The 25,286-nt window shown below is 41.8% G+C and overlaps 1 protein-coding gene across 6 annotated transcripts in view; it reads right to left on the reverse strand.

Annotated features, from left to right (window-relative positions):
• The window catches only part of LOC111597882 (guanylate cyclase soluble subunit beta-1), a 50,587-nt gene that overhangs the window by 9,668 nt on the left and 15,633 nt on the right, over positions 1-25,286 (reverse strand). For 3 of the 6 annotated variants that reach the window (XM_023312811.2, XM_023312809.2, XM_023312810.2), the window contains 13 exons: positions 18,326-18,426; positions 18,077-18,195; positions 17,241-17,390; positions 16,867-17,173; positions 16,179-16,433; positions 15,992-16,103; positions 15,736-15,901; positions 15,333-15,415; positions 14,386-14,556; positions 14,108-14,179; positions 13,382-13,547; positions 12,987-13,124; positions 8,323-8,480 (listed from right to left, as the gene is read on the reverse strand). In XM_023312811.2, the coding sequence (XP_023168579.2) occupies positions 8,323-8,480; positions 12,987-13,124; positions 13,382-13,547; positions 14,108-14,179; positions 14,386-14,556; positions 15,333-15,415; positions 15,736-15,901; positions 15,992-16,103; positions 16,179-16,433; positions 16,867-17,173; positions 17,241-17,390; positions 18,077-18,195; positions 18,326-18,416 (1,988 nt within the window). In that variant the 5' untranslated portion in view covers positions 18,417-18,426. Of the gene's footprint in view, positions 1-6,645; positions 7,384-8,189; positions 8,269-8,322; positions 8,481-12,986; positions 13,125-13,381; positions 13,548-14,107; positions 14,180-14,385; positions 14,557-15,332; positions 15,416-15,735; positions 15,902-15,991; positions 16,104-16,178; positions 16,434-16,866; positions 17,174-17,240; positions 17,391-18,076; positions 18,196-18,325; positions 18,427-25,286 lie in introns of those variants that run through there. The other 3 variants (XR_002751353.2, XM_023312812.2, XM_023312813.2) reach the window with 3 other exon arrangements.

Here is a 25,286-nt window from a genome sequence, read left to right on the forward strand (position 1 = left end):
GCGGGAGTGTGTGTGAGTGTGTGCGTGTGTGTGTGAGAGTATATCACCTGCATGTGCGCTGCTGTCGCTTTATTGTGGTTTTGGGCCCACTTTTATGCGCAGACATAAAAGCCAAAGGCAGCACACAAAATGCCACACACACATAGACCACACACACAGTGTGCCATTGTCTCGCATGTGCCGCAAAGCGCTTCAAGTGCATGTGCTGTACAAGCTAATGTCTCAATGGAGCTAAACGCCTTCCAACAACGCTGCGTATACGCAATATTGAAGTTCTGCACTCTAAAAGCCAGCTTATGCCATATGGCAAAAGCTGACAAAGAACTATTCAAAGTGTAAGAGTTGTATACGAGTTGCCGAGCACTAAATACCCTTTAAGATGCCGAAACAGTGCTGTTCATAAAAATAGTAGTGCAGCACTAAGTAGAATAAACCAAAAAAAGTTCTTTTACCATTGAAAAATAAAAACTTTCCACTTTTATTTAAAAATACAATCTAAAGAAGAGAAAAACAAAAAAATCTGTGTTCTTTTGGTTAGAATTAATTTGTTTTTAAACATTTTTGAGAGCTGCACTAAAAATCGATCGTTTATAGAAATTTTAGTATATACTGTATATGTGTTTATATAGTTTATAGAGTAGGGAGTTTATCTATGTTAGTTATATAAAAACTTATCGATAAGCTGAGTTCAACTATAAAGTTTGAATTTAGTTATTTTTTAGCTATTAAAGTCTAATTGCCTGCACTCAACATTATTTCTAGTCAGTTATTCTGTGTGCTATTTTAGGAATATTCTAATAACAAAAGAGGATTTGCCTATAACAACTACATGCTAGCTGATTTCTTCAAAAGAAAATAGTTGAGTCTGTGCCAAATTTCATAAACTTCAACAAAGATAACTTTCACAACTGAGAGACTTATGTGCCTGCCGATGTCTCCCTCAATGCTAAATTACATACCGAAAAACTTCCGCAGGCTATGCGCCAGAGAGCAACCCAAAAAGTGCCCAAAATGTGTCAATAGACAGCAACAGGCAACAGGCCACATACAACAGACAGCAGGCAACAGCGTAGCAGCTTAATTTGCTTTTGGCAGCCTCGACCAGCTCGCTCCAGGCTAATGTAGTGGAGCCATTTGGTTGGCTGTTAAGGACAGTGGACGCATTAGGGTTTCGTCACTTTCCCTTTATTTGCTTGCTCACATTTCAGAGAATTATCTTTGAATCCACTTAGTATCAAAGCTAACTAACTATTTCGCTTCCTTGCAGATTCATTGATGTGCCCATTGAGTCCTGTGGACGCTCGTCCCCGTTACGTATTGCGCTGCAGGCAAATGCTCCTGAACTGCTGCTCATTCTTCTCAGGTAAGTGCTGGAAATGGTGGGGGCGCGGCTGGGTGATGCGGTGCCCACTTCAATTAGCACACAAAATATGCATAGTGCTGTGGCGGCGTCATCATAATGTATGCAACACAAAACTCTATGCGGCGCTTAGCATAATCAAGTGGTACAACTGACAATGGCACGCCCCCTGCGCGGCACCCTTGACAGGCGTTACGCCTCTTGAGCGAGACGCAAATATTAACATTAAATATGAAAGTCGCTGCCAAAGCGAATTTGCATGACAAGGCGACGCAAAGCGCGGCGTCTCCGCTGTGTCTCATGGCCAGCAGAAGAGCCAGCCACAGCCACAGTCATAGTCAAGCAGCCTGCCACAAACTTACGAGCATGCACTCAACAGCAGCAGCGCAGCAGCAGCAGCAGCAGCAACAACAATAATAAAATTGAAATATTCATAAAATTTATATGTAAACGCTTGCAGTTTCAACTAGTTTTTAGCCAGCACAGACGTTGTCCTTGGAACTGTTCTTCGTACTTATTTTATTTTTTTTCATGTTTTTGGTTTCTGGTTGCGGTTGGCAATTTATTGTTTTATAACTCGATATTGCCCAAGTTGTTGGCCGTTTCCTAAAACATTGTTGCTGTTGTTGTTGTTGCGCCACGCCTCATTGCTCAGCGCAGCCCTTTGGCACGGGCGCCTTTCCAATTCTTGATGCAGCGCCAAAAAGTATCCACATATTGATTGCCAGCCAAAAATCGAAGAGGCAAGCAGGCAGAGAGACAAAGATTGCAATCAAATCAGAGCCGGGCACTAGATATAACAATTTATGTCCAATTGCACGAAATGCAAATGCTCTCAGCAAGTGCCATAAAGCGTAGCAAATAAGAGCCAAAGTGTGAATTCCAACAATTCAGATTCAATTCAACCATGTGGAGTGCTAGTTATTAGGACAAGGTTATCTTTTAGCACTGCATAAATACATTTTCGATATCAAGTTGCGAACGCAACCATTAAAGTTATGCTAATGATGATAGTAAAAATGATGATGGCTCCAATAAAAGCTGCAATAGTTTGATTCCCATTTTACATTTAAATTAACTATGCTAGAGTATACTCTTCATAGTTAGTTTTCAAATTATAGCATCCTTCAAGCTGCATATGCAATGCTGGAAAATTATCATAGCATACTTTTGCGCGCAGCTGAAATTGCAATTCCTTTGACTATCTATAGAGTGTTCTTAGAGACTAAAAGGTTATAGGAGATAATTGGTACACGATTTAATGAGTGTGTATCACAGAGTAGGTCAGGCAGACAATTTATTCAATTATATTGAGAATTAACAAATAACGGAGCAGCAAACGGAGATGATGGGGCAGACAGAGATGTTGCTGAACAAACGGGGAAAACTAAACGAGGTTTACTCTTGTTTGAGTCAGGTGCTCATAGATTAACGAATAAGCATTGAATGTATAGATATGTGGAACTTTAGAAAGACAGAAAATGAGGCAAAAAGAGAATTAGATTAATATATTTACTAAAAGATTGACAAAGAAAGCTAGATTAACTCTAGTTTTACAAGACCATGTCAGACAGATATTCAACTAAGCAATTAAACAAGCTACGAACAGAAGAATATATATAGACAAACAGCTAGATAACTATATTAAAAGATAGGTGGATAAGTGAGTGACAAGTGAGATATCAAGTTTATTTCCTAACCAAAAGTAGTTGTGGTTTACCACAGCTGAGCACAACTGATATATTAAATATGGTATTCATCTGCTAAAGCAGAAATTGCAAACGGTTCAGTAGTCGTGACAGCTACTGATTGAGCTCGCTTTTGCACTGCTTTCTCTTTCTCCTCCTCCTTTTCTATCTCCATTTAATGGAAATACTTAAGTAGAGCACTTATGCATAATATAAATAGATGCAAAGCATGGTCTCAGACTGCAGTCAGCTCCAGAGAGCTGCCTAGCTTGTTATGGTTGCTTTGTGTCTGTATTGCTGCAGTTGTTGTTTCGACTGATTCTCAATTCTCGATTGATTTCGCTGCTGATGCGGTCATTATTTGTGGATTTCAATTGTTTACGCTTTTCATTTGTGTTTGGCTTTTCGCTTTGTTGCATTTTCAATTGAAATTGGCCATGAAATATGCAAATTGACGCCATTCAAATACATTTTCCCACGCACCTGCATATATTTTTAAATATTCATGATCATAGCACTTTGCTATGTGTGTGAAAAGTGTACGTGTGTGTGTGTGGAGTGAATGATGGCAATGACAAATTACTGGTAATGTCATAAATGTGTTGCTTCTACACTCGAAGAAAAGTAAAGAATTCTTCTTAAAGGCTAATCAAAATTTAGGCTGAATTAAAATTTAAATTTATGAAAAATTCAAATCAAATTATGAAGATATTTCTCTTCATTTTTTGTTGAATTTCTAGATTTAATTTGATTTTTGTCATAACCATCTTCGAAACTTGTTACAAATGGAATTTTCTTGCAGTTTCCTTTCGACTTTTGGTTCGTTTTTTGTTTAAATACTTAAATATACATTACGCAGCTTATCGGAGGGAAATGCAAATAGAACAGTTGTAGCAACGACTGAGACGTTTTGACAAACATTTTCAATTTAAAATGTGACAGAGCCCTGATGCCCTTCGCCATTAAACATTTGCCATTTGCTGCCAGCTGGCAGCTGCCAGTGGCACTGCCTCTGCTGCTTCCGCGTGCCACATTTGCACTTCATTTGCAATTTACCACACACATGTGTATCAGTGTGTGTGTGGATATGACAGGACGTCGACTACATGACCGCGAACCGTGCTCTGTTCATTATTTCATTAGCACATACTGTTTATCAGCGCTTCAAAGCTTTATCGCCCGTTAGCTGCTGTACGCGGGCTGTAGCCCCGCCCAGTTACCTGCTTTGTGTAGTGAGTGCAACCTGAGCAATGTCGTCAACAAATTACAGTTAAGAACCGCAAAGCATTTGCGCCGGCTAACCAACTACGTGCCCCAGCACATTGCACGTAGACCGCATCCGTGACCCGTGACCCGTGACCCATCTTTCATTTCAGATACGGGGCCGCGCCACAGCCGCCCGATGGGGGCACCTCCGTGATAATTGCGCTGCTCGACAAACTCATCGAGAATGGACGCAATTATAGCTACGAGCTGGTGCTCTGTCTCCAGATTCTGCTGCGCAATGTGGCCATGATTGAAATGCCTTTCAAGGTGAGTTGCAAACAAACATTTAACTGACACTCAGCATTTGTGCTGTCTTCCCTGTGAAAGTTCTTAAAAAGAGTTTCGCCACGATTTTAAAAAGGTGCCAGGCAAAATGTGTGAAAAGCTGAAGTTTTCTTAACAAATTAACTTTAAAAATTCTTTATATAATTCTGTATCAGCAAAAAATAGTAATAAAATTATTTGAACTAACTGCAAATTATTATTATTATTTTTCATTTGAGTTATGAAAGGAAAAACCTTTAATGAAATAGAATTTCTTATATTTAATTCATATACAATGCAGCTTTAAGTCGAGATTCAAGACATTTCCTTTGGCAAACGTCAGGTGGAAACTATTTTTGGGTACTTGAGCTGTTTATCTGTTCGTTCAGGCTGACAGATGAAATGTGTTCAGATGCGGGCAGTCACAACTCTCTGAGTTTATAGGCCAAGTGTGCTGCTTGCTCCCTTTTAACCTGGCTCTGTCTATGTCTTCTCCTTGCAGCCGCTGGTGTATGGGACACGTCGTGAAATGTTCTTCGAGCGCTATGGACGACTTCTATTGGACAAAATCATTGGCAAGGAACAGGTCTATGGTGTGCCGACACTACGACATTTGTGCCGGTAATTATCAACTGAAAGCTGAGAACGAACTTTGTGCCTTATAGGGGCCGCGTCTACTGTCCACTTGTCTTTGAAGTCCCGGCTGAAAGGATGCCTGATGGGTCACGGTCTGACAGGCGAGGCACATGGCTGCTGACGTTTGGCAGCCGAGCTCAACTTTGTTTTTTATTCAATTACTTTGGCTGAGATTGCTGCTGGTGCTCGACTCTCACCAGCTCTCGACGATAAGCCCGGAAAATTTAATAAGTACAAAAGTCGCAGCGCTCGGGCCTGTCTGATTGACAGACAGTTTGACAAAGCATTTTGTTGACGCTTCTGTTGCGCCTGCCAACTGGCCTTAAATTTGGCTGCTCTTTGTTTTACTTTGGCTCTCTGCCGCTTTAATGACCTGGCTTACGGCATAGTCGCTTTCCTTTTGTCTATTATGTCAATCGCTAGGGCTTAGCGAGCTCTCAGCTTAAGCAAAGTTGCGCTTCAGCCAACAGCTGTTGGCCAAATTTAATTGAATTTCGTACAAATTTGATTAGTAGTCAGCAGTTTAATCGATAAGCTGTCAAGCTATTTACTAATTTGATAAGTTGCCTACAAAGAAGTTTGCTGTGGCTTTTCCACTTTGCGCTCGGCTTGTGGCAAGCGCAGCACGCATTGACCCCCAACTTTTTCTATTTGCTTCGCATGTTTGCCATTTGCCAACTCACGTGTCATACAAATATCGCAACGACTTTGCCTCCTCCACCCACACAGGCCACTTGTACTTGTGTGCGCTCTAATACCCTGTAAGTTGAACGGGTGTGGACTATATTGAAAGCAAGGCTTTGCAGTTTCCCTTTAATTTTTAGACTTGAAAATTAGTTTTTAGTTTAATTTTAACTCCTTGATTAACAATTAGATTGCAAAGTGGAAATGATGAGAAAGGCTGGGATATATTATATTTTTTTTTCTATATTTTAAGCCCATAGCAGAAGTGTAATTGCTGTTTATATTTATATTTATATTTTTCAGTGGACTCTTGGCTCTTAGGTCTTAATTGTCTTCTTCCATTTTTAATTGAATTTTTATGAAAGCTTTACTAACCAAAATTTTTTCCTACATATAAAATTAATTTCAAATAGAACTACACATTTAACATTTAACATTTAACATTTACAGGGTATCTTCTAGTATACATATTGCCTTCGAACATTTTTCAGTTTGTTTGCATTTTTCTTCAACTGTTTGCCAGTTTATTTTTCTTTGGCTGTGCAACTGGACATGGCTTTTATGGCTTGTGAATATATATAGTCTATATATGTGCTTTACATGCATATTATATTCAGCAATCAATATATATGCAGGCATTGCATTGAGTGCGGTTGTGACCGCATTCGTAAAACTGATTTCAATTTCAATGCCTTTGGCTGCCGTTTGGCATTCGATTTATGCATTTTTCCTCCTCAGTTCAAGTTCTTTCAAAGGCGACAATTTGTGTTCAATTAAAGCCCTATTAATGTGACTCATATGCCACAAAGCGCATCTGAGTCTCAGTCCAGATATGGCGTATACGCCGCGTATGCTCGTTATTTTAATGATCGTTTAGCTGCAGTTGCTTGGGGACACGCTTCATTGATTGGTGGCGCCCCATAAAGTGGCCGGCACAAAAGACGGCCATAATTTACAGCTCTCAATAATGTTGACAACGCAAATTAACAGCTACATAAAAAGTTGCTCCCAGCTGACTGTGGCGAACAGCTTAAGCGAGAGATTAGCATATTCTAAAGCTGATGTCGCCTCGTTTTATGCTGTCAATTTTGTTGTTGCTGTTCAAGTTTTTGCATTTCGCACAGAGTATTTCGCAATTGCCTGAGAAAAGCCCACTCATACACACACTTGGGCAAGGTTCAGCGGTTTTCCCGTGGCCGACTCGCAAGCAGCTTTCACTATGCCTCAAAAAGACGCTTGATTGCGCGCGAATCAAGTGGGGAAAGTGAAAAAGTGTGCGAATAAGAAAACCAAGAAGAAAAATCTACACACCATTTCCGGCACTTGAACTTCTTTTCCTCCTTTGCTCTCCTTATACCCTGTAAATTGAGCAGGGCTCTGGCTCTGAATTTATTAAAGATGGATTATAAACTTGGTCCATTGTAAGGTGTGTATGTCAAGTTAAATACTATACACATTTGAGGAGATATAGGAAAATATCCAGTTCTATAAAAGGAATTTTTAAGCATATCAAATCAGAGTCCGAAATTCTCACCAAAATAATACTTTTTAAAGGGCATCAACGAGTCGTTCACATTTGTTACTGTTTTTCTTGAATACCGCAAAAAAGGAGGAGAAACGCAACTTTGTGCAAAAGTAAAGTTTATAGAAATTTTCTTACAACAAAAGTTTTAAGCACATGAACTTTGCTGAGCTGTGCGCTGTTCATTTCTTTTTTTTTCGCATGATTTTTTAGCTCTTTCTACTTTATTTTCTTGCTATAGCAGCTTATTATGTGAAACTTAAATTAATTTATGAAATAGCTGGTAAAGATTGACAGGCAGCGAAATGCCAAAGAGAAAGTTCTGAAAGCTGCTAGCTTTACGGCCAACTCTGGGCATATACTCAACCCATTTAGCTGGCAGATAGTTTGCTAACAAAAAGTCAAAGTCAAATATTTGTGATATAACGAAATTTCTTTACTCTGTCGCTTAGCTGCCGTATTCGTGATGTACTGCGCGAGCGTAATCAGCTGCCAAATGGCATCGATACGCTGCGACTGCCCAAGCGCCTGCAGCGCTACATTGACCTCACCGAGGAGCTGGACGGAACGCAGCTGCAGCCACCGGAGAAGCCGGTGCAGCGGCTGACAAACGCCATGCAACGCCTGGAGACCATCAGCAGCGGCACAGAGAGCGAGGACGAGAGCGAGAATCATGTGCAGCTATTAGAGGCAGTCACCGATGCTGAGAAGGCAGCTGTCGCCGCCTTTGTGGCCACCGGCGACGGGCTCAGGGGCGACGAGGCCATGGAGGCAGCCGTTGCGGCCTATGCTGCGGTCCATGATGTCAACCAAATAGCCCAATCAATGCCGTCCCACCCGCCGCTTAGCTAATTATATAGAATCTTTCTTGTTGTTCTTCCGTTTTTTTGTTTTGCACTCACCGATAGGTGTCCTCGCTGATGTTGATGCGACCGGGCACGCCGGTTGTTTCGGTGCGACTCGTCAGGTTGACCGTGTTGCCAAAGAGGCAATACCGGGGCACACGATTGCCGATGACGCCGGTGACCACCTCGCCCGAATGGATGCCAATCGTGATTTGCTGTGAATGGATAAACACATATTTAAGACAAACCCGTTTTATAGACGAGCAGCAGCTCCTTAAGTTTCTAATTTATTAACTGAATAAAATGTTTGCTCAACACCCAGCTAAAGAATGTGCCACGCGCAGATTACCAAGTCCAACACTTCATACAGCTAATAAACTTTCAAAGAGAGCGAGTGGCTAAAGAAGGCCAACAAAAATGACTCAAGTTCTGCACGAAAATGTGCCAAGTTGCAAGTTCCAAGCCAAACCGGCTAGAAGTTGCCACAATTACTTTGAAAAAGTTGCAGTTGCCACTGCCACTGCCACAGCCACATCCTCTGCTGCTGCTGCTGCTGCGGTGCCCGAAAGTTTTCTTTAATTAAATTTAAAATGAAATGAGCTGCGGCTGCGGCCAAAATACCAAAACGCAGAAACCAAAAACCCAAAAGCAAAAGGCGACAATCCCCAGCAGGTGGCATTGCCCCAAACGGGTCAGGAATTTGTGGCAAGGTGACTAGATGCTTGACTAGCTGCTAGCATGTGTGCAATTGTTTGTGTACGCTATGAAAAGCCAATGCAGGGAACAACAATTGCAAACAGTCGATCAACTTGACTGCCAGTTGCACTGTAGTCGCAGAAGTTCCAGCGATCTGGCTGGCAGATATATGTTTTCATAGGTAAGCAAAAAGTAAGTGCAAAGTAAAGTCATTTCTTGTATTGAGGAGAGATGAAATTTCTATCTGAAAAGCAGTTTACTTATAACTTATTTTGAATGGAAAATAGAAGGCCGACAGAATTCTTTATGAAATATAAAATCAAGAAATTAGCATAAAAGAGTTCATTTTCGAGGGGAAACACTCTTTTAATTGTCTAAAGTCAAATCGAAAACCGATTTGATCTTATTAACATATTAAATATCGAATATATCTTGCTCATATGCCATATAAAATCTTTTTTGCTGCCAAGAAATCAAGTTAAAAAGCAATAATATCTAATCAACATATGAAACATCTAATAAATTCTACTCATTTGCATATGAAATATTTTTAGAACAGATATATATGATAAACAGACTGTCAAAAACCAATCAACCCTTTCACTGGCCTGATTGCGTACAGGGTATCGATATAAGAGAGTATGCTGGCTTAATTACGTCTCTTAGTTTCGGCAATTGAACGTGGCGAGGTCGCACAAAAGTGGGCTATGTGGAAACTGGCGAAAACTTCGCCCCATTCATTTGGACAGCATTGAAAAGCGTGTCCAAAGCTTTTATGCTTGTACTATTTGTAGCTTGACTGAATGCAGAAACTGCGGCTAACTGAATTAAATCAATGTCTGGTCGACCATGTGGCAAGCAAATGTAATTTTGATATGATGCATTAGAATTAAAGTGAAGCAGTTTCCATGAAAGACCTTATGGAATATAAGTTACTATTTAATAAGAGCTCAAAATGGAGAGCTTACTAGACTCAGACTAGCTAGTACAGACATATATAGTACTCAATGGCAGTCTAATGCTGAAGCTAGTTAGCTTTTTAGTCTTTAATTAGATTATAAGTGCACTAATTAACTCGACTCATATGCACCAAAGAGTCAAATATTAATACATTATCTAAAAGTAGTATATCAGTTAGATATATTTGCTTTAAAGACAGTTGCTACATGAACATAACTCAACAGTTCTATCAACTTTAGCAAATGCATCAACTCAAATGCTTAATATATTTTGTGTAGGGTATTAACAAAGGAACTGCAAGCGAAAGTTTATTTGAACAGTTGTAGCAATATTTATTGATTGCAAGCAGCTGGCAGACCGAGCCAAAAGAATAGAAAGCTTTTTGCTAGGAAAACAGAATTGCATAATTGGCTACATCAGGGGGCCGAAGGTGGAGGGTAGGTGGAACTGTGTTCAGGGGTATTCTGTTACAGTTTTTATTGTTTTCACAGTGAGGGCATTCCATCGTGTTGTTTTTGTGCTGCTAATGAAGCGCGAAATAGTCAAACAGCAGCAGCAGGAAAGCGAATCCTGTTGGGATTTGTTAATTGCATTTCGAACCATCTATCAATTTGTTGCGTTGCCTGTCGAGCGGCAAACGAGTTTAGTCTGTTTCGATATGATTTTGTTTTCTGCTTGTTTTCTATTTGTGGCTTTTGGCAGTCGCACATGCCTCAAAGTTGAGCCGGAGTTAGCCTGGCTACGTGCATCCGGCTGTATTACCAAAAGCAATCACTCAAAATATGAGCAATGGTGGCAGCCGCAGCAGTTCACAGTGGTCGGATTGCATGCAATACGAGTGCAAGACGAATGGCCCGATGGCTTAAGACACCGCACTCGAGGTGAGGCTGTGGGGAGGCTTTGCAATGGAAATTCTAGCAAAAACAACTTTGACAATAAAGCCGGGCGACATGAGCTGAGCATTCGAGGACGACTTCCTGCTACACGCCTTGCCGCACATGCTGCAAGTGACTGCAACCAGCCACAAGCATTGTCCACACGTACAACAATGCTGACATCGGCGCCGTCGCTGGGCTGCTGTAATTGTGAAGGATGCCATCAAGTCGACATCCCCATGTTCTCCTGCACACACATATCTATATATATATACTCCTATGTACATGTCTGTCGTATATTTTAAGCTCAAGCATTCAAAGTGTTTAAGCCCACAAGAGAGAACAGAAAGAGATCTAAGGAAAAACTAGTTTGGTCAAGGTATAGAAGAATAGATACCCTTAAATATGTTTATATAGATACTATATAATTTAGAAGTTATGGAATAAAGTAGTCTGATGCCAATCGCTGATGCAGCAATATGCCCGGCAAGCAGAGATGAGGCACAGAACGAGACACGGTTTCAGCTGTTAACAACTCTGAAATCTGTAGTCAAACTAAGCACAGGATCAAAGTGTCTTCCGCTTGTTATGTGCGATAGTGACAAATTTGCATACCCTTTGGAAAAGCCTTTTCAAATTGCAGCAAGCCGCAGCTCGACGCAGCTGACGGTCAAGTGGCACGGGCTGCCAAGGTCTTAGGGAAGAGATGGCCGCTGGCGGCGGATGAAGGGAGCGGCACGTGTTGTCAACCCAAGCACGTCACACAACTTGATGCTTGTGTTCTGACACGGTGTCATCAATTTGGAATTAATTTTAGCAATTTACACAATTTGCTACAACTTTTTGCCAGCGCAACTTTTGCAGCAAATCAACTATTTTTATGCGACGAAACCTATTCAAATGTTAAGAGGGTATTATATTTTAATGCAAACCTATGTGACGGGCTGAACCAGATACTATGAATATATGTATATATATATATATGTAACTATATATATATATATTTATATCTATTTAATATATTTGATCAGATTTGAGTGGGATTTTAGAAATATTATAATTAGTTTAGGTATTTTAATCATAGAAAAATGAAGATCAGATTTTTGTATTTTCGAAGATTCCGACATAGCTTTATATATATATAGCTATATATTTAACAATACATTATTCAGAGCTAAGTGAACTTTGAAGTCGAACCTTCAATAAGTAAACCTTTGCAAATTCGTATAGCCCATGCTGATATCAAAAAATGATTAAAGTCTGGAAGCTGTACGACAGTTGTGTTTTAAATTGCTTTTCAGTCTCCTCTGCTACGTTGAAAGGGCATCTCCTCGAACGCCTCGTTTTAGTTCGTTTTTTTTTTATTAATATTTTACGTGCTGCTTGTCACGGCAATTTGTGAGTCTGTGCCCCATTGATATTTATGCAACATTGAGCCGTTGCTTAAATGCATTCAGCAGCAAATTGCGCGCAGCGTGTTCAACTTGATGCTTCGCACGAATTGGGGGTAACTTTCGAATGCATTCAGTGCGCACAATTAGCAGGCAGCCAAACGACTGAGCGCCAACTGGCAACTGGCAGCTCGCAACTGCCAACAGCCGTCTCTGTCTTTGTCCCTGTGCCTGGGCCTGCCCCACAGCCCTCTGTGGCACTTGAAAACTTGTACATTAGTTATGCATACAATTTGCAGCATTCATTTAATATTGTCGCGCCTCAAGTGTGCAACAGACAGCAACTCGTAACTTGCAACAACACAGATTTGAGCCGCGTTTGCGCCAAACTTGTTTTTAACTAACGATTTATTAAGCGTGCTCAACTGCTGCAACTCCAAGCTGATTTCAAATTTCATTAATGCCGTAACTGAGTTATTTCCTACATAAAACTGATTTATTTATGGCCCATTAATTACGATGAGCATTCAAACTGACAAATCAATTGAAATGCTTCATAATTATTGATTGCCAATTATTATTAAAATTGACCAAATGGAAATGCCATGAGCTAGAGCTAAAATATGTTGAATTTAGCTCGATTTGGGCAGAGCTTTGAAATTTCATTTGAGAAGTTAAGATGATGCTTAAGAGGCCAAGTTAAGCAATAAGATAACATGTAAAGGCATGCCTTGCCAGCTGACACGTGACACATACAATATTTGAATATTTAATTAAGCTAAGATTTTATCTAACTTACCACTGGATTTGAGCCCATTTTGACATTCTTGGCCATGTCCATCATATCTAGAGCGACGCGCGCCATGCATTTGGCGTGATCCTCGCAATGATCCGGCAGGCCCGAGACGGCCATATACTTATCGCCCACAGTTTCCACCTGGCGAGTAAATAACATACACGTGTGTGTGTGTGTGAGTAGAGAAAATAGATATTCATATGGCTGCCAGGCAAATTGACAGCTGACCTAAAAGCGAGCTTGACCCGGTTAAATTTTGCAAACACTCTGTGGCCGAGCATAAAATTGTAATTAAGTGTCAGGCTGATGGCAACGTTTTGACAGCCATTAAAGACGCATTGAGGCGAGTGCATTCAATGGATATTCATCAAAAATATATATATATTAATGGCACTCACCTTGTAGACGTTCAGGTTGCGCTTGGAGTCGGTCAGCGCGTCGAAGACCGTGTAGAGCTCGTTAAGCATTTTCACAATTTTCATGGCGCCCTCGGGATCCGTGTTGGCCGCACAGTATTGCCCAAAGCCCACAATGCCTGAGAACATCAGCGTTACGGAGTCGTAGCTGTCAAAATATATATAAGCATTAAATAAATTGCGCAAATAGCAAATTGTTTGCGGCCATTGACAGCTCTGGCTGGGCGCCTAGTGCTGGTTGCGTGTCGTGCCGAGGCGTCTTGGACGACTTACCTATATCTTAATGGTAATGAATGCGTGTCGTGTTGATTCGTGACACGATTAATACGATTGATCTGAATTACATTTGATTAAGCCTTGACTCTACCTGACTGAGCACAGCCCAAGAGGACTCATCTCTATGTTTATGGCCCTCTATGTATGTCGTGTTGACTCGTGACAGGTTTTATATCAATGTTTATTAATTTAGTAACTCATTTGAATGCGTGTTAGCAAATATCTATTACCAACACGCACCTGTCGCAGCTGACTTATTACAACAAGCCCTACGACGTAGGAGGACTTTTATAGCTTCCTTGCACAGTATTTTCAATGAATATAAGTGCTTTTTGATTGGCTTGTAAGATTCAAACTCGATTCGTTCATATCATGCGGCACGACACGAGCCCAGCGTGGTTTGTTAAACGTGGTTGGGGATTTTTGGCTTACCGTTTGGGCGGCACTGGACGCTGATGTCGTAACTCATTTGCCACCGACTTGGGCAGCACTGAGTAGAGTAGCCTGGTGTGTAGCATCACCATCAGAGGCGCAGCGGCGAGGCAGAAATACCAACGGCAACAAATGACAAACAAATGGAAAGAAAATGTTCGAGTAATTTTAATTTCGCGCCTGAAAGCATGCAACGATTTCTTCTCGTTGTTCTCCTTGCTGTGCGCTCTTACTAATGTGTTTCTATTTGTGTTACGCTTTGGCATCGTTTTTCTTACCTGTCCGTCTTCTGCTTCTCACTCTCGAGATCGCGAAACGTTTGCTGTAGCTTATCCGTCAGCATTTCCAGATTCTTGGTCAGCTTGTACTCCGCCTCGAATTTCTCGGAAAGCAGCACCAAGTCTCTGGCCGCATCGTGCAGCGGCACATCCGAAATGTAGAGCCCCTTCCTATAATAAATAATGTTGCTGTGAGCTGTGCGGCTGAATTGGAATTGGCAAAAAATGACGCGCATTTTATATAACTTAAGTCTATTTGGATTTAACTTGGCTTCTTCTTTCGGCAACGAAAATAAAAAACGTACACGTCAGCCAGCTTTAGCTGAGGGTGCGTGTGGCCCGGCTTATAGTCAGGTGGCAATACATATTTGCTGTCGCCAATAAATTCAAGCAACATATTTGCCTTTTCTTCCAATTCCGAGGCGCAAATAATAAACAAGGCGCCATAAAGTGTCAGCAGCTGCTCTATAAATCTACATTTAAATAAACAAATGTAAATTTTTATGCTTTAGGTAATTTTAATTCACAACAGATAGCAGCAGATCTGCCATGCTACAATGTCTGCATTCATTTGGGATTATGCTTATGTCAGAGAAATCGCTTTTAGAGAAGCCATATTATGTAACAATAGAAGGGCGAAGCAACATTAATGCCATCTTGGCCCACAGAACGACAGACAGCGAAAATGTTTACGAAGTGAGACAGACAGAGTGGGCGAAATAGTGAAATAGCAATAGCTAGCTGTATTGGCAAGGCAGCAGGTCATGAAATTATTGCTGTCATAATCAGTGACTACAATACAAATTTCAGTGCATTCAGTTGGAAAATTTGTGTACATAAGCTGGCGCAGGAATAGTAAATTATGAAACGACTTGAATCAGTTACTTTTCGCAGAAATATATTAATTAAATTGAAATTTATATCTGTTGCTTTGACGCTCTACTCACTTGGTTAGATCGTCCAAGTTCATGACGCTCGGATAGCACTGAAAGAGTATACGATCCGTTTCGGGTATATACATCATTTGTCCCTGGAAGATGGCAGAGTAAAAAATTAAGCTAAAAACAAAACAATTATCGTAAAAATGAGTTTAATGTAATGCTTTTGTGGCAAGCCGCATTAAATTTAATGCAAAACGATTTCAGTTTCAATTTCAATGGTGGCGGCTGTGCTTAAACGGCCATGTGGCTTATGTATTGAGTGTGTGTGTGGGTGTGTGCGACCGCATACTGAAATACGGTTGATTACTGACTAAAGGGAAACAGAATTAAAAAGAGAAACAGAGAGAGAGAGAGAGAGAGAGAGAGAGAGAGAGGGAGAGAGAGCCAAGCTTGCTTTAGCAACGCTTACCTTAAGTCTCAGAAAGCGCTGCTCGAGCCGGCTGCTCATGGCGCCCTGCCTCGTCTGGAGCACATAGATGGTGTTTATGTGCGATAGAATGTTCTCGAACGTTAGCTGCAGGTGTGGTCTAATGGCCTCCACCACCTCGATTAGCGAGCAGTTCTCCTCGGCCACTCTGCGGCGATGGTAGAAGGTCGGTCATAATGGCTAATTGCAAACATGACAATGCCCAGCCTGGGCCGGCGTCCATTAGTCCTTAACTCACCTGGGTATAACGCGGGATACGGCCTTGCCGGCCTGCACGATTTTCATTTGTCTATCGAACATCAGGTGGAAGGGGAACACCTTGCAGAAAGTCGCTGGCGAGATGAGGGGCGCTGTTGGCCAAAGGGTTCACATTGCCGATTAGCCTGGCAATTAGCCAAATTAATAGAAAACGCTTTTTGCCTTACCTTCGCAGAGAAACTCCATGTCATCGATGGCCGCCTGCTCATCCTTCTTGGCATCCACCTGCGACTTGGCGGCCACATTGATTTCACGTATCAGAAACTGTACGTGGTCATAGCGCTCGATGTCGTCGCTCTTGTTCTTCAGCAGGCGCAGGCACTTCTGGTCCTTGTCGCCATCGCAATCGAAGCTATCCTGCACGAGTGGCCCACATGAGGCGCCGCCTGTGGCCTTCGATGTGGCCGGCAATTGCTCGCCAGCTGTGGATTGTGGATTGGTTGAGGCCAATACAATTGAAGATTAATAGCAATGCCAAAGAACAAGCACAAAATACATATGTATATCTAGAGATGAGCACGTGCTGTCTCGTGACACGAGTGAGAGTGAACTAAATTATTTCGTTAGCTTATCCAGGACCTAAAACTCTGAGCTCAAAGGTCACGAGACCATCGCTAGTCTCCATTGATACTCTAAGCCCCAATACCCCATTGACTTCAGCTAGTCACAGTCGACGCCTGCGGCTGGCTTAGCTTTAAAATGTTTCGCTTTCTGCTGACTGTTGTGTAATTTACAAATACTATCCAATAGCTATTAATTGTGGCATATGGAACGCGCTAGTCCATTATACCCGCTGTTAATAGGGTACGTAATGAGCCTAGAGCAATTTGTTGGCCTGGATTCTGCTTCGCTTACCCGGCTCAATAGCAATTTGCTGAGCATCGTTGTTGTTGTTGATGTTGTTGGCGCCGTTGTTGCTGTCATTGTTGTTGTTGGCATTGTGATTATTATTGTGCTCGGGTGGAACTTGAACGGGTGCAGCAGCAGCAGCAGCAGCAGCATCGGCTGCCGCTTCATCGGATCCGCCAGCTGTCGTCTCAGTGTCCAATTGTTGCTGCTCGCGTGCCAGGGCGCGCTCCTTCTCGGCCTCATCGATGGGCTCCCCCTTGCGCTTGACAATGTCGATTTCCACCTCGACGCCGTGCAGCTTCGAGGCGACGGCCTGTAAAAGATAATGCGACGGGTTAACTTCGTGAGCAGGTGTCAGGTGGTTGACCAATGCCGTTTACCTTGACTATGCCGATGACAATGTGCTCGAGGCCAGGGCGTTCCGAGTAATAATGCAGCAGCAGCTCGCCATCCTGTTCCGTGCAGCGAAACGAGGGCGCTCTCATGCCCGGATACAGGGTGCCCAAATGGTCGTGCAATGCATCCAGATTCTATATGCAAGCCATAAAATTATTGTTGTTGTCATCGTCGTCGTTGTTGTTGTTGTTGTTTTTACAAATGTTTTCCCATGAAAATGCAGCAAAAATTCAATTTCATTTTTCATTATGACTAAGGAATGGGGCTCAGATGGATGACGAGGATGCCTGATGATGAGGACCGTTGATGGTGCGGTGAAAAGTGTGGAAAATTGAAAATAAATCGAATGTGAGTGCAACAAAAGGCCAGGCCACACCCCAATCAAGCTGCGTGAGTATATATTTGTGTGTGAGTGTGTGCCTCTCTCTCTCTCTCTCTCTCTGCGTGCACTGAAGCAAAATAATGCTTATCAATGCGACTGAAAGCGAGCAGCAACTGGATGGCAACATGAAAAATGACTTGCATCGAAATTGGCACCAGCAAAAGGCAAACTGCGCAGGCGAGACAGGGTGCGGCATGGCCAGGTGAGATGCTGTGTGATGCATGTGAAATGAGCGTTAAATGGGAAATGTGCTTTAATTAAACATAGGCAGGCCAAACACTGGCCAAGCCTGGCCACAGCGAACGTTGAGTACTTAAAGTGCTTGCTGTGCTAGATGAACTGCCACAGCAGCATCAATTCTGCTGAGATCAAAATTCTTTAAGCACCGCTTTGCGTTCTTTATGACCAAGCTTGACTGTACTTGCTGGCATAATTTACCTGTAGAAAGTCACGCGGCGTAGCGCCCAACACTTGAAGTATTTTGTCATAGCCCGAATCCTGGCAGAACTCAAAGAATGTTTTGCCAAATAGCTCCAATATGTCATCGGCAGGTATTTCTGTATGAGGATATATAAATATATATATATACGTATTTATGTATGTGCAGGCTAGGAATGTTATGAGCCGTGTTTTATGTGCCACCAACTACAGCAATAACCAGTTAAGTGCTTCTCGTCAGCTACTTACTGAGTATCTCAACAGCTGCTCCAATTAGATTGTATGTTATTTCGTCATCGTAAATTTGACGCACCAGAAACTGTCCCTCCATGCTGACCATGGCCTTTTTTCTGTACGTTGTTGTTATTGTTTTGTTTTTTTTTTTTTTTTTTGTTGTGTGTGGAGCCATCAAAATGCCGGATCGGAGGAGAGGCGGAGCATGCAGCAGCCGAAATATGAAGAGCGCCAGCAACAGGAGCAGCATGAAGTAGAAAAACAAGAGGAGAAGCAGAAAATACATACATTAATTTTAATTAAATTGCTGGTGTGTGTGCGTGTGTCTGTGCGTGTGCGTGTGCGTGGGAGTGTGCTTGTTTATGTGTATTTTAGCCTGAAGCAGCCATAAAGCTAACTGACGCGCATATGGCACTGGCTTTTATAACCGCCACGGCAGCCGGAACCAAAGTCTTAGCGAGCATTCGGCATGCTGCAAATGGTTTTCGGTTTTCGGTTTTCGTTTCATTTTAGCTGCCTGCAAAATGGATCAAAATCATATTTTTGATGCCATCTAAAAATGTTAATTAAATACACATGCGTATGGACTGCCAAGCTGGCGCTTTAAGCTGATCTGATGTGCATAGAGTGAATCACTTGCCAAGATAAATCACATACCTATAGCCATGATTCACTGCAGTTTAAAGATTATACAAAATTCATCTTAGGACTGAATGTCAGCTTCCATTAGATCATTCTTCCTCAATCTTACCAACACTGTGACTTTAATGAAATATGAGCAAATCTCTTTCTTTTCGAGCTTATGAAAGTCAATTCCAATTCCTGCTTTGCTTCGGCATAACTTCAAGTGTATTTAAAGAAGCTTCGACAATTGTTAATTCCCGGACAAAACTTGAGATGCTTTTGCATTGAATTACAATGAAAGCAACAAAAACCAAATGGAATTTCCCGCTACCTCAGCTCGTTGTTGTTGTTGTTTTTGCTGTTGTGAGCATTGCTTGAATCGAGTTTATTATTTAGTAGAACTTGTGCCAAGCTGTTGCCAAAACAAATTGAATACAACGTTTCAGCGATAGAAAAAAATATAAAAATAATGGAGAGCAGGGTGTTTTCGACTGCGTAATACTCTGTTCGAAGCTGAAAGAAAAGAGGGAACAAAACTTGATGCTAAGCTCTTCTAGACTTAGCATCAAGTTTTGTTTCAGTTTTAGTTTCAGAAGTGGTCCGAATTTTACTTAAGCGTTTGCTTTAGCTTATGAACTTAGCAACTCCATTTGAGCTTTCGCACAGGTCAGCAGAAAAGAGCGCACGCTGCAGAAAAGTAACAGAAATCACATAGACAAAAAAAGTCACAGCAAAGTCGATGTTATACGTGCGAAAGTTTTTCCATTTTCTTGCCGTGCGTCTGTCTGTACCTGGCCTAACTTTTGATATTCCCGCAGCAGCAGCACTAAACAGCTGCCGCCTGGTGGACGACGCGGGAGGAGCATGCAAGGTCGGCTTGACAAGGGGAGTGCGGGGGAGTGCGCCGCATTTGTTGCGCATTGCAAGCGAATTGCTGTTGCAGCTAGAAGCAGCTGTCAAATTGCAACTAGCAAATGCTATCAGCAGCTGTTGGCAGCAACACGCAAATAGAATGCGCTCGAAAATATGTTCACACTTGATGCGATTTAGTTGACTGCGGCACTCCAACTCGAGCTCTACTCTTACAGAATCTGTGCGTAAGTGATAAAAATTGATTTCTAATTTCCTGTGAACACAAAGCGAACATCAAAGCGGGCGCCGCAGCTGTTGCGGTTCTACTCAAAATTCCAAGGGATTTCCGCATTAAATGGAAATTGATTTTCGGGCTGCAATTTATGATGCTGCCATGATATATAGTACGTGTGTGTGTGATGAAATTTTAAATTAAAATTAGATTTATGCAGACGCCGCTGTGCATGAGTCTTGGCAGTCTTAACTTTGAAGACTTGATAAACTCTATTTATATAAAGCTAAAGTTTTGAAATTGTTTATATGTTGTTATTTAAGGGCTAATGTGTTGTTTAAAGTCTTGCCCAAATGTGAGCTTAATCGAATCCAAGGCGCAACAGGCACACAGCTCACCTGTCTGGATTGATATTTATTGACTTCAATCTGTGTGTGTTTGTGTGTGTGTCTGTCTGTGGCACTCTTTGATGGACAACTTAATTGAAAAAGTTAATGTGTGCGCGTAACAAAGCAACACATCAAATGGCCCATTTGTTGAATTTGTCTTTTATTATCTAATCAAATTGGCGATAAATGTGTGAAATGAGGAGCGAAAGTTTTTTATTTAATGTGCTTGCCGAAAAAGTAAACATTAATTTGGAGCATTTAAGCCAATTTATGCTGTGCACATTAATTACACGCCGCGCAAATTTATCACCTTGTTATTTGCAGCCACTCACGACACGACATTAAGTATACGCCGTGTACGCGTAGCGTAACAAATGCAAGGCGACATTTAGTAGCTAGCTGTCGCTTGGCTGTTTACAAATTCAATTTCCCCACTTATCTCTCTAGCGCTCATTTGAATATTGCGTGGTGGGCGGCTGGGGGCTGGGGGCTGGGGGCGTGGTTGCGGGTGCGACTAAGTGCCCTAATCTGGCAAATGGCGTTGGCCGGCAAATAATATGCAAACATTTGACGGCTAAATAGCTGCGAACCAATGGAGCAGTCCTAAAATAATGCTGTTGGCCAGTTGGCTTTACCTAGTTGCACGTGAATTGGTTGCCAAATGGCGCAGCAAAAAAAAAAACCAAAAAAAAAAATAAAAGGAAAGTTCCATTTGGCAATTAGATATTTGTAGGCTCGGCCAGGCTCGAGCTGTAGCTGGAGCTGGATTTTGTTTTTGACGCGTTCGCGTGTAAATATTATTGTTTAATATGCCACAGGCAAACACACACACACACACACACACAGACAAGGATGTATACCCATTACACACACATGTCTGTTTGGGGATTTTATGCGGCTCGAACACGCAGCTGCCTTGATGCCCGCCATGCGTGCGTGCGTGCCGTGCTCGCCCTCTCTGTCTCTGGCTGTCTCTCTCAATTTAATGGCGAGCCACTAAATCGCTTTATTATGAACTACTTGTTGGCTTTTGGCAGCTTCAACTTCCCCACTCTAAGTTGGCTTACAAACTTTTCGCCAAAGTCAACCGCAATTGATAACAAATCAATTAGCTAATTTGATTTGCCATTTGTGGCTTTAGGCGCCTTTTCCCCATCTAAAGCCCACGGCACAATACTTCACTCCAAGCTTCAGTAAGTTGCGAATTTTTAATGAGACTGCGCTGCTTTGTGAATTTAATGCGATAATAGCCTTAAATTGCGAGTTTCTTTGCTGCCAGTTCTCAGCCAGCTTTGGGCTTGGCTTATGAACTTCGGCCCACATGTCCCTGACAGTTGCCACAATGTTGCTTTGCTTTGTAGGCGGCTCAAAACTTAAGTTTCGCATGTGTGTCATCCGCATCTGCACACACACACACATAGATACTGCGAGAGAGAGAGAGAGAATAAAACTAGCGCAATGCTTGGGCACTTAGCTAAAGAGCCCGCCTGCTCCGCCCAGCTAAATATAAAACACATTCAGCTTACCTCTGGCCTACGTTGGTTACTTTGATTTTGTCGTATCGTATGTAAGCTTACTGATAATCGGACAAATTGAAAAACATCTAAGCACTTAAACTGTTTTTGTATCGCGTTTGACTACCCAAAATATTTTGATTTACTTTGCTTAAGATAAAAAAGATTTATAATAAAAATATTTTATATTTAAGTATTATTGTGAGTTGAATAAAGTGTTTTAGCTTGAAGAAGCCAAAGTACTTGGATTATATCTAAACTTCAAGTTTCAAGATAACATCAGAGCTTCAAGCTCTTGAAAAGAAATCACTGACTAAAGCCAACATCTTGCCTAGGTCTTTACCTTCAAGAATACAAGTTTCAGCTTAAATCTAAAATTTCACACATATTAAGTGCATTGCATATTCGGCTTAGCGTGTGCGCTACTTTTCTAAGGAGCGCCAGCCGTTGCAGCGACCCTCCCAAAAAAGCCCCCCACCGTGTGGCAGCAGCACTGCGGAAAGCTGCAGCGAAGAAACGGAAACGAAATAAGGTTAAAAGCCACTTAAGACTTGTGCAAGTTAATGTGGCACATAACTCAAGTGAGTCACATGTTTTATTGTGCACAAATAGAGAAGCAGAGATACACACACACACACGCACGCACACAGTGAGACACTTTAGTTGGACCATGGCCAGGGCCAGCTTTGGCATTAGCATTGCTAATAGCAAAAGCTGCCTTGTTGCTTGCACCTAAAATGTGGCGACAATATTCGCAAAACCCAGGCAAACGGAGTTGAAGAGCTTTGGTAAACTGTTGAACATTGAGCACTGGCCACATGGGCTAACAAATTAACATTGAAATTGCAGTCAACGCAGAGACAGAACCAGAGTCAGAGCCACAGCTACGGATTGTCTATGTTTAAATACCCTGTACTTGTTATTGAAGTAGACAAAAGGGAAGATGCAAGAGCCTTAGATGTTGCAATGAATTGAAATGCTGTAAACACAACCCAGTTAAAGGATTTGGAATAGAGAAGACAAAATCTGGGTTCAAACTGAAAGCCATAAAAGTTTTTCACTTCTTCATTGATCACGCTAAAGGGTACCCTAAGGACGAGCAGTGTCCAATGCAAGTGCTTCGGTCCGTTGTTCTCTGTGTTTATGTGACTTGGGCGTCGTAATCCTTGAGGCGTGTTATTCAAAACAGGCAGCACTGGGGCAGTGGCAGCAAGGCGGCAGGCAGCTCTGCAGCTGCACGTACTTTGCGAATGTTTGTGAAACTGCGTTTTCCTCAGCCTGCCCCCCGGCTGCTTCGGCTGCGAGTTTTCATGTGTGCGCGTATTTGTATGCGATTAGCGTTAAACCGCTGCAGAGCAACCACAGGCAGACGTGATGTACGTCGTTAATGATGGAGGAGGCCACAGGCCTGGCCGCCAGCTGGGAGCCAGTTCAACCCTCATCATGAACATCATCATCAGCATCATTGGCAGCAACCTTCTCATCATTGCGTATGTCATTGTCATACCCACTGTCATTGTCATTGTCATTGTGATTGTGATTGTGATTAGCCGACTCGAGTCAATTTAGCAGCGGCTTAGCATTTTTACTGTCGCTAAGCCAGCAATGGCAGTGCCATTGCCAGTGCCACGGCCACGTTGCGTATGATTAGCCTTTAACGCAGTTTCAAGTGTGGCAGAGCTTAATCGAACGCATAGATAAAAAGTAAACACCTTCCCGGTCGGTCAAATTAATGAATTCCACTTTTGTCCAGCACTGCAATCAGCTCATTAATAACTGTCCACATGCGTGGCAAGCGCAGCTTTGTCAGAGTATCTCCATCTTGGCCATTTGTTATGTCTGGCATTTTGTGGCCGCCTGTTCATCGATTGGCTTTCGTCCGTTTTGTCTTGTACTCGGCCCTGACATCCCCAAAGCATTTTATCTATGCGCACACTGTGACATCTCGAAATTAGGACATCATTAGCAACTGTCGATACGCGCTGATAAATGCGGACGGCCTTTGCCTGCCTGCCTGCCTGCCTGCCTGGGGGCCACTTGTGCCTACCCGATGCTGACTGGACGAAATTTTGGGCACACAGCGATATTCAGCCCTTAAAGCTGGAAAGCTCTTGAGTTCGCCAAACTTTGTTAATAATTGTATCTTTGTTATCTGGCGAATTTCTAGACTTCTTTCTAATGTCCATTAAATCAATTTTCGTAATCGAAAACTTAAGAAATGCTGAGCATGCGAAATGTGAGGCGCTGCGTGTGCCTATTGCAGCTTCTGCAATAAGCTGCTTGGATTACAAAAGGGTTTTCATTAAATTTCTTTATACTCAGCAGCAGGTGACTGACTGGCTAATACGCTGCATTTTCAAATGAGGTAGATGTGCATGAAGTCTTTATTTTGTATATTTTTATGTGCATTTATATAATTTTAAAAAATATTAAGTTGACTGATGAGCTCCCTAAACAAGCCACAACTATAAGTTGCTTGAAGTTTTTTAGTCAATTAAATGTTTAAATGTTGTAATCAGAAAACGTAAATGTTTAAATGTATTTTCTTTAATTTTAAGAGTTGTAAAACTTAAAAATAATTGCCAGCATATAAAGAAAACAAAAATTATTTAATTTGCAAATAGAAAAGAAATTTAATATTATTAAAGCCTATTTGGGCTTGTGCCACAGGCAGTTGCCTTCTGAGGCGTCTTATCAAAGAGATTTTCCCTTTTAGAATCTTTTTTAGAGTGTATTTACAGAATGTTTGGCTAGCTTTTAGTTCTTCTTTGAAGTTCTTGACTTATTATGTGTACAATAGCTTCACTTTTATGAACTTAATTCAAGTTTCGATATCAAAGAAACTAAAGAAAATGTATAGATAAATACTTTGCTACAAAGCTTGAAATAAATCAGCAAATAATCTGTTGGAAAAAACACCTTTCCACAAATATATAATAATATTTAATATATTATTTGCCATATTTAGTAATTACACGAACTAGACTAACATATCATTTGGCTCACAAATGCTTATCGCATTAAAATAGTTCTTTAGGGCTTACACAGCAGATCAGTGTCAATAATATGCCAATAGCTGAGACAAAATCTGCTTAGAATATCGCAATATGTACAGGGTATAGATACAGCTGGAATAATGTCGGCAGGGGCGTTTGATTTAATGATGCCCAACGGGCAAAGCGGCACTCAAAGCAAATGCGAAATTCGAAGTGACGTAAACGAGGCAGCTGCTGCGAAAGCAACATAAGCAACAGAACGAACGAACACACAACAAAATGTCGCAAATTGACAGTGGCACAAGGCAACACTTCCGGTCTGGCATGCCAATGCAGTTTACAAGTTTGCAGTCGCTGTATGGCGCCGCA

The sequence above is a fragment of the Drosophila hydei genome, unplaced genomic scaffold, assembly GCF_003285905.1.
Source record: "Drosophila hydei strain 15085-1641.00,03,60 unplaced genomic scaffold, DhydRS2 tig00008119-arrow-pilon, whole genome shotgun sequence".
NCBI lineage: Eukaryota > Metazoa > Arthropoda > Insecta > Diptera > Drosophilidae > Drosophila > Drosophila hydei.